At 40.7% G+C, this 13,372-nt stretch overlaps 1 protein-coding gene and 1 long non-coding RNA gene across 2 annotated transcripts in view; both read right to left on the bottom strand.

The window, feature by feature from the left end:
• Positions 1–352: 352 nt before the first annotated feature.
• Positions 353–9,495, bottom strand: LOC310858879. Its single transcript, XR_014569240.1, has 3 exons — positions 9,172–9,495; positions 2,713–2,794; positions 353–995 (listed from the first exon to the last, which is right to left on the bottom strand). It is a non-coding gene; the product is annotated as an uncharacterized lncRNA (long non-coding RNA).
• Positions 9,496–11,664: 2,169 nt separating this feature from the next.
• The window catches only part of LOC310859200 (tudor domain-containing protein 7A-like), a gene marked incomplete at its 5' end in the record, with an annotated part of 32,639 nt that continues 30,931 nt past the window's right edge, over positions 11,665–13,372 (bottom strand). Inside the window, 2 exons of the mRNA XM_083765601.1 lie at positions 11,665–11,773; positions 12,330–12,450. Of these exons, the coding sequence (XP_083621727.1) occupies positions 11,674–11,773; positions 12,330–12,450 (221 nt within the window). The 3' untranslated portion in view covers positions 11,665–11,673. The remainder of the gene's footprint in view (positions 11,774–12,329; positions 12,451–13,372) is intronic.

The raw sequence follows: 13,372 nt of genomic DNA, 5'->3' as shown, positions 1-13,372 counted from the left end.
ATCCAGCAAACAGCCTTATTAACCTACACACAGTAGCTATGAATGACTATGGGTTCACACAGTTGATATTTTATAATGTCAAGTGTAGCAACGGTGAAAACAGCACATCAGGTAAACAGTGCTCACTCAGGTAAACGGCACAACAGGTAAAGCAGACTCCACCTGCCCCAAAGTGTTATTTAGCTGCCAGGGGCAGGTGGGCACCCCTTAGTGTTTTATTTAGCTGCCAGGGGCAGGTGCCGGGCACTCCTTAGTGTCAAAAAGATAAAAGTATTCTAAAAGTTTTCTGAAAAACCCATGTCTGGAAATTTTGGAAAATATGTTGTTCTATCATGAACCAGACCAGACAGTATTGACATTGAGTGTTTATTCAGTCTTTGCAGATACAGGTATGGCAGTGGTGAATAAATAACAATCAATAATGGGGATAAGTCAGGCGTAATACACAGTAGGAAACATAGGCGATATATATAGGAAAGCAGACTTACATGAATGCATCATTCGGTATACAGGCACATAGGAGTTGTCTGTCAGTGAGAGAGAGACAAATGTTTGTATAGGCCCTCAGGTGTGCAGATTATCAGCCCCGCCCACACCATCAACAGGCAACCTGCTACTGCTCCGCCCGGCACTATGAGCTTGTAGATCGGCTATTTTAGCTAAAGTATAATTGACGCTTAAAACACCAAAAGGGGTCCAGAATGGGTTAAATGAGCATTTGTATAGCAACACAAATTGACATTAATATGACATTAGTTAAGTATTGAATTAAAGCTGCAATGGATACACAGGCCATTCAGAAAAAGTTACATCCAACCAACTATGTTCAGAGAAACAGCAGAGACAGTTTTTAAATGAGATGGACATGTATATGATAGAAAACATTAAAAGCATCCTTATAAGCCCTATAACCTTAACCCAATTTGCTATTGTACATGGTCATTACAGGTCAATCCACTTGGACTCAAGGTGTCTCATCAGCCGTGGACGGTGTCCTGTTGAGAGACGCAGAAACATCACATGATTCAAGATTACAACATTGACAGTCCAGGTTTGTGCATCAGCAGATGTTTTATTTTATCATGCAAGTAAGGACATGTTAGCATGGCCAAAACAATCACCGGTAGAAGGTACTTTCAGTTTTCTGAAACGGGGTTCAAGTCCCTGCAGTGATAGAAGGCTTAATGCAGCATGTCCTGCTTGTATGTTTATTACATGAAATGTTATCATAAGACATACAACAGCAATACAACAACATCATTTGTGTGATATTGAAATGCAATTTTAATTGTCAATCGTCTGAGGACAGGTGTGGGACGTTGCAGTACAGCAATGAAGTGGGGGTCTGACAGATGTGTAGGGCATGAGAGAGAGAGAGAGAGAGATATGAACAGTATATAATTGCAAAACATGGTTACAGTCACTAGCAGGCAACTAGTTTTATACTAATATTTTGTTTGTTGTTTCATTTTTCAAAAATAGCAGACCTATACAAGCTCGTAGCGCGCCACTCGGTGGCGCGCGCTATGAGCTTGTAGATCTGCTATTTTTCAATAGCCTGGGTAACCGGCATGGGTACCAGATTCTAAAAATGTCTTTTACATCCTGACAGTTTTCTGAAAAAGCTATTTTTCTTCCATTTTTCAAAAATAGCAGACCTGCAAGCGCGTAGCGCGACACTCAGCCTTTTACTGGGGACCCCCTGGGAATCCCCCAAGGGCCCCCGGGGGTCCACGAACGCTTAATTGAGAAGCACTGGGATGCATTCTAAGCATTCACGCACAGTTATCTTTTAGAAATGTCATTTTCAATGTGAAAAGACTGTAGTTCACTCGGTGGCGCGCTACGCGCTTGTTGATCTTCTATTTTTCAATAGTAGCTGCGTTACCTACGTTTACTGGGGACCCCCTGGGAATCCCCCAAGGGCCCCCGGGGGTCCACGAACGCTTAATTGAGAAGCACTGGGATGCATTCTAACCATTCATGCACAGCTATCTTTTATAAATGTCATTTTCAATGTGAAAACAGTCTACTGTAGTTCACTGCTGTCTATATACTTCAAAAAGAGCTGCGTTACCTACGTTTACTGGGGACCCCCTGGGAATCCGCCAAGGGCCCCCGGGGGTCCACGAACGCTTAATTGAGAAGCACTGGGATGCATTCTAACCATTCATGCACAGTTATCTTTTAGAAATGTCATTTTCAATGTGAAAAGACTGTAGTTCACTCGGTGGCGCGCTACGCGCTTGTTGATCTTCTATTTTTCAATAGTAGCTGCGTTACCTACGTTTACTGGGGACCCCCTGGGAATCCGCCAAGGGCCCCCGGGGGTCCACGAACGCTTTTTTGAGAAGCACTGGGATGCATTCTAACCATTCATGCACAGTTATCTTTTATAAATGTCATTTTCAATGTGAAAAGACTGTAGTTCACTCGGTGGCGCGCTACGCGCTTGTTGATCTTCTATTTTTCAATAGTAGCTGCGTTACCTACGTTTAATGGGGACCCCCTGGGAATCCGCCAAGGGCCCCCGGGGGTCCACGAACGCTTAATTGAGAAGCACTGGGATGCATTCTAACCATTCATGCACAGTTATCTTTTATAAATGTCATTTTCAATGTGAAAAGACTGTAGTTCACTCGGGGCGCCCCTCACTTCACACAAGTGTGATTTTGTTTTTGCCCTCAACATGGTTGTACTGATCTCACTGACCTCCGGCCTGCAAAGGAAAAGTCACTGGCAGTTGAGTTGAGTGCCTGGAAAGCCCTGGAAAGCCCCTGGGAAAGGGAGAGACCTGGAGCAAAATAAAACAAATGGATAGAGTGAAGAGAGATTAATAGCATGGAATAGAATCCATGCAGCAAGCCCTCTCAAAGTGGGGTCTGGGTATGAAATTTGTCTTAGCTTCTATTTCTAAACTATGTAATTCATATGTATACATTTTGTATGATCTTCTGATGTATTCTGATGTTTTTTTGCATTAGTCGAAGACACTGAAAATGTGTTTCAGATCTACATGCTCACAACTCACTAAATCATGTGTGGGTTTATTATCCCTGGCACAAAATATGTTCTGATGGGGTTCATGGGGCCAGATAGATACATATATATATATATGAATCTTGACATGTAAACGGTTGAGAACCACTGCAGTGGACTATGACCCAGTAAAACCAGGAAAGCATCTGTGTCATTTTAGATTTTCTACAAGCTCTCAGCGCTGTGATGTGACACGTTGTAGATTGGCTATTTTCCCTAAATGTATGCACCACCCGTGTACGACGAAGTGGGGCATTAACTTAAACATCACACTTGAAGTGTGAAGTGAGGGACGCTCTTATCATCATACATCATCATATATCACATTCCGTGCTCAGTCAATCAAATCATTGCTGTGGTAAAACACACACAAAGTTAGGCATAGGAGGTGCTAGCGCCCATCAAAAATCACACTTGTATGAAGTGAGAGGCGCCCAGATGTTTGGGGGCATAATATATTGATATTACCATGTCTGTGAAAAATATATCGGCGAGATCACGTCTTACAATAATTTACCCCAAACAAACATTAAAGTCCATAGATTTGGCTGGCACAAATTACATCATCATTTACACTAAACAAAAATGTAAGTGCATAGACTTAAATGTTCAAAAAGGGGCGGAGGAGTTGAAACAAGGGTTGGAGATACCAGGAACTACAGTATACCCCATTGCTACTGCACTGGCACTATCACTATGTATAAACCAAGTACATGTTTGATATGGGCTGCACTGGCACTATCACTATGTATAAACATAAAGCACGTTTGATATGGGCTGCACTGGCACTATCACTATGTATAAACATAAAGTACACGTTTGATATGGGCTGCACTGGCACTATCACTATGTATAAACATAAAGTACACGTTTGATATGGGCTGCACTGGCACTATCACTATGTATAAACATAAAGTACATGTTTGATATGGGCTGCACTGGCACTATCACTATGTATAAACATAAAGTACATGTTTGATATGGGCTGCTAAATGTTTTCTCTCACGTGCACATTACACAAAGGACTGTGATTTTAATACCTGCTGCTACATTATATCTGCTGCAAAATGTGGCCTCTACTTTTAATTACTTTTTAATTCTACCTCATTTGTACTTCATTTCCTTTGTTTCTTTCTGTATTCTCATGACAATTTTCGAAACTACAATGTAGGCATTTAGCAGATGCTCTTAATCCAGAGCGACTTACATTAAGCAAGAACAAAAAAGCATGGGAATACATCACATAAACAGCATTTATCATGAAACATGCGTAAGCTAAGAAAGTAACAGTGGAATATCTATATAATGAAACTATACATATAAACTATACATATATACTAATATGCTATACATATGTACTATGACGTGCTATGACTACATACAATGCAATTATAGTGCAGTCTACATAACATGCTATAAGTCTGTATCAAATGCTATCTAAGTCTACAGAAATGCTATTTAAGGGGGTAGGGTAAGTGCTATGGGCCATGATGGAAGTCTGAAAAGGTGGGTTTTCAGACTACAAAAACAAACTTCTACTCAATCTTTTACACCTGTACACTTTTGACAATAAAGTTAATCAAAAAGAACATCAACTTCATTGTGACACTGACAGAACAGATGGTGTTTATCCTCTCTCTGTCTATGACACGTCTGGGAAGACTCGCTGTTTTGGCTGTTAGACAAGAGGATGGATGATGGATGGGGTGGGGCAGAACATGTGTGCGCCACAACAAAGCGGAATGCTTGGCATGGTTGCCAGCTTGCCGCCTCCAAGCCCTGATGGCACCATGACCGACCACGGGGACTTTGTCCTGTGGAGACATTCATTGTGGGATCCGAATCATTCATGGTGGTTATTTCCAGTTGTGCCGTCCATCATGTCCATACAGGGGCATTAATGGGCCTTAGTTCCAGAGCGATATTTATGCAAACATGTACTACTTCTACTTTGCCAAACATGGACCATGAACATACGGTAACTACTAGTTAACTAAAGACAAAGTGGCATTTATGTCTTGACTTCTTAAATTCTCTGTGTTCAACATGGACAGTAATTCGTGGAAACATTTGTTATTTTGTTTTGTTCCTACGTGCTGCACATGAATCCTGCACAGGGTCAAGCCATTCAATTATTTGTTCTAATTCTTCTTGCACCGTGACCAGACATGCGGTTCCAGAACCAAACATGTACAACTGGGCTCAACTCCAGATAACGCTCAAGTCTGTGAGGAGAGGCTGAACTGACCTAGCCAAGCCAAACAAACAAACAACCCTGGGGGCCTGGATTTAAAATGTTTCTTCTTTTCAGTAAAATAAGGTTATGTTGGCGTTTCTATTTCACTACAAGAGACAGACAGACACACAGACAGACACACAGACACACACACGGACGCGGAAACTGTAATATTACCAGAACAACCAACTATTCAAGTTTCCAAGGAAAGGAGCTGGGATCTTCGACTGCAAGAAGCCAAGTCAGTTTAAACACAACTTGTATTGAACTGTACTTTCGCTGAACTGTACCCTTTATACAAACTGTTAATAACATTTTCAATTAATCAATGCCATTTCCATGAAGGCTTTTACATCTGCACATGTATATATTCAAAGGTATGTTACATATTACAGACAGTCCCTGGACCGTATTGCTTCCAAACCTCTCAGGACTACATATAGTGTACAGCTTATTAAAAATAAGCAAATAAAGTATCCTATAGTCTCCGACACTCATGTAGGCTACAGTACAGTTATAACAATATGGCATTTGTGCACTGCTGTCATTTAAAGGTAGGTTAAGTGATATAAGGTTAAAGCACAATATTCTGATAGTTATCATTGGTACAGACTAAATGGTAAATGGTGCATTTATATAGCGCCTTTATCCAAGGCGCTTTACATAGATTGTGCATTACATTCACCCATTCACACACACACATTCATACACCGATTGCAGCGGAAGCCATACAAGGTACCAACCAGCACATCAGGAGCAATTTGGGGTTCAGTGTCTTGCCCAAGGACACTTCGACATGTAGACAGGAGGAGCCGGGATTCGAACCGCCGACCCATGGATCATTGGACGACCTGCTCTACCTCCTGAGCCACAGTCAGACTCAGAGTGTTTGTTCTGTAACAGTGGACTCCCTGCCGCTTCAGCTATTTGATGAACAGAAAATACATTTTCAGGAAGGTGACAAACATTCAGACAATCAGGAAAGCATACCCATTTATGAGATTAATTTTTACAGTGTTCTAGTAAAGTTCCAATTGTGTAATAGTAGTAATGTACAGCATTTGTTTCATCACATCCAATTACACTTGTTTAATCTATCTGGGTTCTTACCGAGTTCTCCATCCTGATTGGATAATGGATATAATTGGTATCCTAACCAAAAATGCATTTTCTGTTTAATAAAGAGCTGGAGAGACATGGAGACTCCTGATACTGAACAAAGAAATATAGCAATGATTACTATCAGAATACAGTGCTGTTTTACACTTAACTAAAGAAAATAACGTATCCTTCCATTTAACACGTGACAATGGAAACTGTAACACAGTGCAGTACAACTAAATTAAGCTTTGTCAGTTTGAAGTGAAAATAGTAACTCGTCAAATCACCTCAATGTCAGTGATAACTTCTGCTAATGACGTTAATGGTTCAAGTTGGTTAGACGGTACTAATCTCTAGTAACAATTGTTACACTTGAAAATCAGAACTTGACAGCACTGAATTGATATACTCGTCGTAGTAGGCTATATAAGTTAGGCTTCAATGCTTGCAAACCTCTGACCCAGCATTTGGAAAATGAAAATGAAAAAATACATAAATTAAATCCAAGTGTGTTGGCCCCCTTGTAGTGACTGATGGGTAGAATTTGCCATATTGTGGTTTTCTTTTCTTGGACTGAAAATGTCTAAACTCAACTAGATGTCATAAATCCTACTCAGGCACATCAGGGCAGAAGAGAATAATTTACAACCAGCTATTTGACCCAGGCGTGACTGCCAGGACAGTAGATCTTGTGGGTACAAACACCAAGCTCTTCCCAGTGGAAAACAGCTGAGGAAGAGAGAGACGCTTCTCTTTAGAGAGATTGGTACCAAAGCATTAGTGATTTAGAGCAGTGGTTCTGACATTGTTATATGTCAAGGACCTGCAAATGAATATAGATCTGCCCCATGGACCCCCATCTGAAAGTGTTCTGTGCCAGGAAGGATTGATGTTGTTAAAATGTTGTTGTGAGCTTGTAGACCGAATAATGTTGTTAAAGTGGTTAAACTGATTGTGATGCCAATTATATCAATTAATTTTGCTGAGACCCCCTGGAACCTCCTCAAGGACCCCACTTTGAGAAGCACTGTTTTAGAGAGATTAACAGAAACATGATGATGTGTGTACATGAAGGATTACAGTATGTCAAGGTATATTTCTAGGCATTATTGCTGTTCTAAATTAGAGCATCATAAGTAGATGTACTCAAAGACTTTACCTACCGATAATTGCAATTTTCAGGTACTTTTACTTTACTGGAGTACTTCCAATTGTCTATAGTCCAATACATCTCAGGGACAAATATTTTACTTTTATTCCACTTGAGTCCACTACAATCCTTTGAAAACTTACTTTGTAGATTCTGATTATCATTACATACATTAACCATTTCAAACCTATTTAAACTTTGGCTATTTGAAAATAGCCGATCTGCTATTTTCAAAAGATTTCGTATACATTTTAAACATGTAGCCTATACTCTGCATAATAAGTACTTTTACTTTTGGTACTATAAGTATATTTTGATGCCTATACTTTTGTACTTTTACTCAAGTAACTTTTGATTACCAGACTTTTACTTGTAACAGAGTGTTTCTACGTTGCAGTATTGATACTTTTACTTAAGTACTTTTTTCCACCACTGATAATTAGGATGTCCCTTTCGCAAACACAGTGGATTCAAATGTATAACATTAGGCCTACTATGCTGTTCATTGCAGATTGTCTGGCCTGCCTTTGAACAAGTATGGACACTTAACTAAAATAGACACTACAGCACTTAGCCTACAGTCGTATATCATGAGCTTGGTAATGAGGAGACTATCTGCTCCCTCCCAGAGTCCAGAAGTTGTTCTGCAGCAGCCAAGAGCTCCTTGCATTTGTCTGTAAACCTTTCAGGTTGTTAATTTCTACAGGCCGTTAACAAAACCACATTGAGCACATAATGTAAGCTGTCATGAAAAAGTTAAAAACTAAGTTATATACCACTGCCAGTAGAGAGCATGATAAAGATAACAGATGCGTTCATGGACGCAAACTATCATAAAATAGACTATTTACTGATTAAATTATTTCCTTAAGTAATGTGGTCTTCACTGGTCTAGGTCAGTGGTTGTGATTCGTTTGGACTGGAGACCTAATGGACCTATGGCCGGGTCTTAGCCTAAGATTTAGACTCTCATAGATGTATTTTATCCATTCTGACATTTAACAGCTATATTGTACAAAATGGCTAACCAAATAATGCATCTGTCTGGGTTAAATTAGCTTTGAGGATTTTACAGTAGGCTATTAGAGATTGGGGTCCCAGAGATTAAACTGGGGGTCCTTGGAGGAATGAATGAAAAACAGTTTGAGAAACACTGCTGTCATGAAAACAGTTTTCACGTTTTGCTGAAGTATGATAATCTTTAAAGATATCAGTGTGGTCTTCACTCCTCCTTAACTCTTCTAGGGGTCATCATGCAAGCATGCATGCATGGAAAAACACTCATACCATTCCGTTCAGATGTAGGTCATAGAATTGACACAACTGTTGCATCTCCCAGCATGCAGCTATGCTGCAGCTGTCACTGTAGGATTAGCCAGGCTATTTATTTGATTTGCTTTAAACACGAGTTAAATCTTAATTATGCATCCAAAATGTCTATGTCATTATGTTGCGAGACATTTCATTCAGCCGTGCTTTAAATGACAAGCCATTTTATCATTAACTCGACATAAATAACTATAACTCACATTAACAATCGTGCTCACCATGTTTTAGCCTATAATAACATGAGAGCTGAACAGTCGTGTGTTTACCAGTTCATTTGCACATTTTATAGCCCTACTTTGCATCAACTTCAACGTACCTCCTCCAGTGCTTTTATCCCCCGGCGCTATTTATAGCCCGGAACGTCCTGCTTTGTGACAGCAACGAATACTTTGACCAGATATGGTTTCCTTTCTGATCGAGCAGCCCCGGCACTAGCACTCTTAACAGTCAGCGTCTCCTGTTAGCCAGCCAGAGAATGCAAAAACTCGGCACAAAACTTTTTACTGCACAAAACCGTCCATGACACCCAGAGACTGAGATAATATCCTTGAATGTGCTTAAGTCGCCCCGGAGACCCGCGTATGGTGGGAGCTTCTCTAACTAGTGCCTACTACTACTGGGCTGTACTGTAGTCAGAGAGGCTGGCTGTTCTCTCCCCCCTCCTCCCCCCCCCCCCATCTCCTCTCCTCTCCCCCTCCTCCCCCCCCCATCTCCTCTCCTCTCCTCTGGACCCCTCATCCCCTCCCCTCCCCTCCCCTCCCCCCTATGGAAGCATAAAGCTGCCATAACTCAAAATGGCAAATACGAAAAGTCAATTGACAAAAATAAATCTAAAATGCAAAAGCTTTTACATTTCATCTCCAGGTGTGCTCATTCTATGACAGAATGAAAACGATAAATAAAAGATCATTTGATTTTACATTTTCCAAAAAAAAAATGGTCCGGTAATTAGTGGACAATATTAAAATGCAATTGCAATTTTGAAAATGAAAATGAAAAAAAGAGAAATGCCGTTTAATCTTCAGGTCATTAACACATTTGAGACAAAAACTAGAAAAAGTGCCCTTCTGGGCACAGGTCTCCACCAGGATAGGAATGTAGGACATTGCAGTTTGCCTTCATCTGGTGGTTGGATAAAAGGGCAACAAAAGTAAATTAGAGGTAAAAACACTTTTCGGCCAGTTATAGCGCCACCTTGAGGCTGAGTTGAAATTGTTCATGTGGCATTTCTTCCTCGGCCTAGTGGGAATGTGCGTGCACAATTTCACAGAAATCACGCGATGTGTTCATGATTTGCAGCATTTTGTTTGAAACTGAGCACTCCTGTGAACTTTGGAAGCCAATCTTAACCAATCAGGATGGAGTCTGAGAAATCTGAAAGACCGGTTTCGTTGAATGGCTCTAGAGAGACTGTGTACCAATTTGCGCGATGTTTGGACAAAATCTGTAGGTGTACTGTGCAAAAACTTGTTTTGCACAAAGCGGCCTCCTGGTGGCGCTATAACAGGCCGTTCTGGAAATTTTGGGGCAGCGGTTCATCGTTGGCATCCAGGGAGTGTGTGTGCAAAATTTGGCATCAACCGGGTTAACGGTGGCCGAGATTAGGTGCTCACGGACACACGGACGGACGGACGGACGGAGTGCAAAACATACTCTCCCCCCATGCCTTCGGCCTGGTGGAGACAATGAGTAAAATGCTGCAATTTGTAAAAATGGCTAAATATGACTCCTAACATTGTTGACGAGGGACTGGGACTCATCTAAATGACCATCCCTGGGACTCATCTAAATGACCATCCCTGGGACTCATCTAAATGACCATCCCTGGGACTCATCTAAATGACCATCCCTGGGACTCATCTAAATGACCATCCCTGGGACTCATCTAAATGACCATTCCTGCACTCATTACATTGAAAATCTATTTACATCACTGACCTTACTACTCGGTAGGTACTGTAGTAGAACTCCTACTTCCACATTTCATTAAAAAAAAATGGCAGCTCTACAACCTCCCAATGTATCACTAGGTGATGCATTGTGAGCTTTTAGATCAGCAATTTATTTCATATTTTATAAAGTACCTCCCTGGTTATCACAGAATTTCAGATTCTGCAAAGATTCAGGTTCTGGATTACTCTTCATTGTCTAAAAGACTAAGACGCAGCTGAGACGACATTGGAAGTTTATTTGGATGCAAATGAGGCGAAAAACTAAGACCTTCAAAAGTTCACCAAATGGATGCTTAATGACAAGGCTGCCAGCCAGCAGAGAGCCTGATGTGTTTTCAACCATGCCCCTGCTACGGCAGACCCCATACATTTGGCTGTCTAATTATTCAGCTGATGTGTCCCTATTTTTTGTGACGAAGACCCACAAGGGTCGAAACGTTGTTCATACAAATAAAGAATTTTCCCTGGGAGCAGTGAATCAGTGTGCGGACATCCCTTTCTTTTCATTGTACGTATATTTTTAACCATCTGGAGATGTGCGTGCTTCCCGTCGGATCCTATCCCTATTTTTCAACCACTTTAAATCTGGTGCCCCCGTCTTGGGACACCAGGTTTTTTCTATTTTCCATTTTTCCCCCCTTCTTTTTAAGAAATTTGCTTAGATAAAATGATTTAAAAAAAAAAAGAGTTTAGAAGTGTTCATTTCTTACACATTTATTTGAAACACAAGTCTTTTTCAAATTATTAAAGAAAATGACAATTTAAGAAAACATGCATTTAAACCACAAAACAAACAAACTCAAACTATTCAAATACAAACAGCATGCAGAAACAAAACGATAATAGAACTTTTTAGTGTGTCCTAGTCAGTCAGTGGTGGGCAGCTTCTCTGCAATGTCTGCCATGATTTTGTGGATCCACACGTCACTGTTTTCCTGGCTGGTGTCCACCAGGTACACCGTCAGCCTGCGTGGTAAAGTAGGGATGTCACTCACTCATCATTACATATAATTTATTTTTTACACTGAAAAATAAATACACATTTACTTTTGCCTTTTAGGCTTTGTAAACAAACATTTCACAGGGTAGATACATATGACTCACAGCTTATACTGTATACGGCGAAATGGCAGACATTTAATAACTTTATACTCTCAAAATAAAATAGTGGAAATAGCCCAACTGCATAATGCATCGCGTTGAGCTTGCATATTGGCAATTTGTTTTTATAATGTTTTAAATCTTATTTAACCCATTCTGAACGTGAACCCATTTTGGTGTTGGCTATTGAAAAATAGCAGATCTACAAGCTCATAGCGCGCCACCGAGTGGCGCGCTACGAGCTTGTAGGACTGCTATTTTTGAAGAATCGAAGAACGACTGACATTTTTAGAATCTGATCTCAGGTCAGAATGGGTTAATCAGACCAGTGTGTGTCCAGTGGAAACCTCGTATGAATCTGATCTCAGGTCAGAATGGGTTAAGTGATTGTGATTAGTGGTCATAATTGTGAGCAACCTACCTGCGTGCCCACACCTCCGGGCCCTCCTGCACTCTCTCCACCTGGGCTACCAGGGCCTTCTTCTCCACGTGGTTCCTGAACAGGTTGGAGGCTTCTTCGGACCACTGCTGCTGTCCCACACCTGGTGTGCAGACAGGGATAATAATAATAATAATATCCCTCTAAAAAGCAAGTACCCCTCAGTTTGATATGCATTAGGGATAATATTAATATCCCTCTAAAGCAAGTACCCCTCAGTTTGATATGCATTAGGGATAATAATAATAATATCCCTCTAAGCAAGTACCCCTCAGTTTGATATGCATTAGGGATAATAATAATAATATCCCTCTAAAGCAGGTACCCCTCAGTTTGATATGCATTAGGGATAATATTAATATCCCTCTAAAGCAAGTACCCCTCAGTTTGATATGCATTAGGGATAATAATAATAATATCCCTCTAAGCAAGTACCCCTCAGTTTGATATGCATTAGGCGCCACAGACAAAAAACATTGGATTCAGACCCAATCTGAATCTGTCTGCACACAGCTGAGAAACACACATGTAAATCCCCCTCCCCACCTTTGTAGCCACAGAAACACCTCTTTGCATGTGATGTGACAGTTACATTTATTTTATATTTCATACAAAGATGCCATTGCCTGTAATCGCAAATATGCCTTTCTTTCTGTACATGCATTATATCAGCAAAGTGTAGATTTTTATGTTTGAGGGAAATTAAGATTCTCAGTAAAAAAAAAAGGCATTTATCAACCGGTTAATCGATCGATAAAGAAAACGTAATAAATTAATGAAAATCGCTTTATATTCTGATATTAAGGCTGCGGGGTGCGCACGCTTATCTAACACACCAAAAGTCCGACATGCGAAAATCACCCGTTGGTCCGACATGCGTTGGTCCGACATGCGTTGGTCCGACATGCGTTGGTCCGACATGCGTTGCATCCCGCGTGTGGTTAGCGTTTATGGTAGACTCAGAGTATCGGACTAATGTTGGACTGTTAGTATGTCGGAACTTATGCCTGTACCCAAGGCTGCAA

The sequence above is a fragment of the Protomyctophum parallelum genome (genome assembly GCF_964188405.1).
Source record: "Protomyctophum parallelum genome assembly, chromosome: 5".
In the NCBI taxonomy this organism is placed as follows: domain Eukaryota; kingdom Metazoa; phylum Chordata; class Actinopteri; order Myctophiformes; family Myctophidae; genus Protomyctophum; species Protomyctophum parallelum.
Note: the sequence above shows the minus strand (reverse complement) of the source record. Positions and strands in the feature narration are given on the sequence as shown.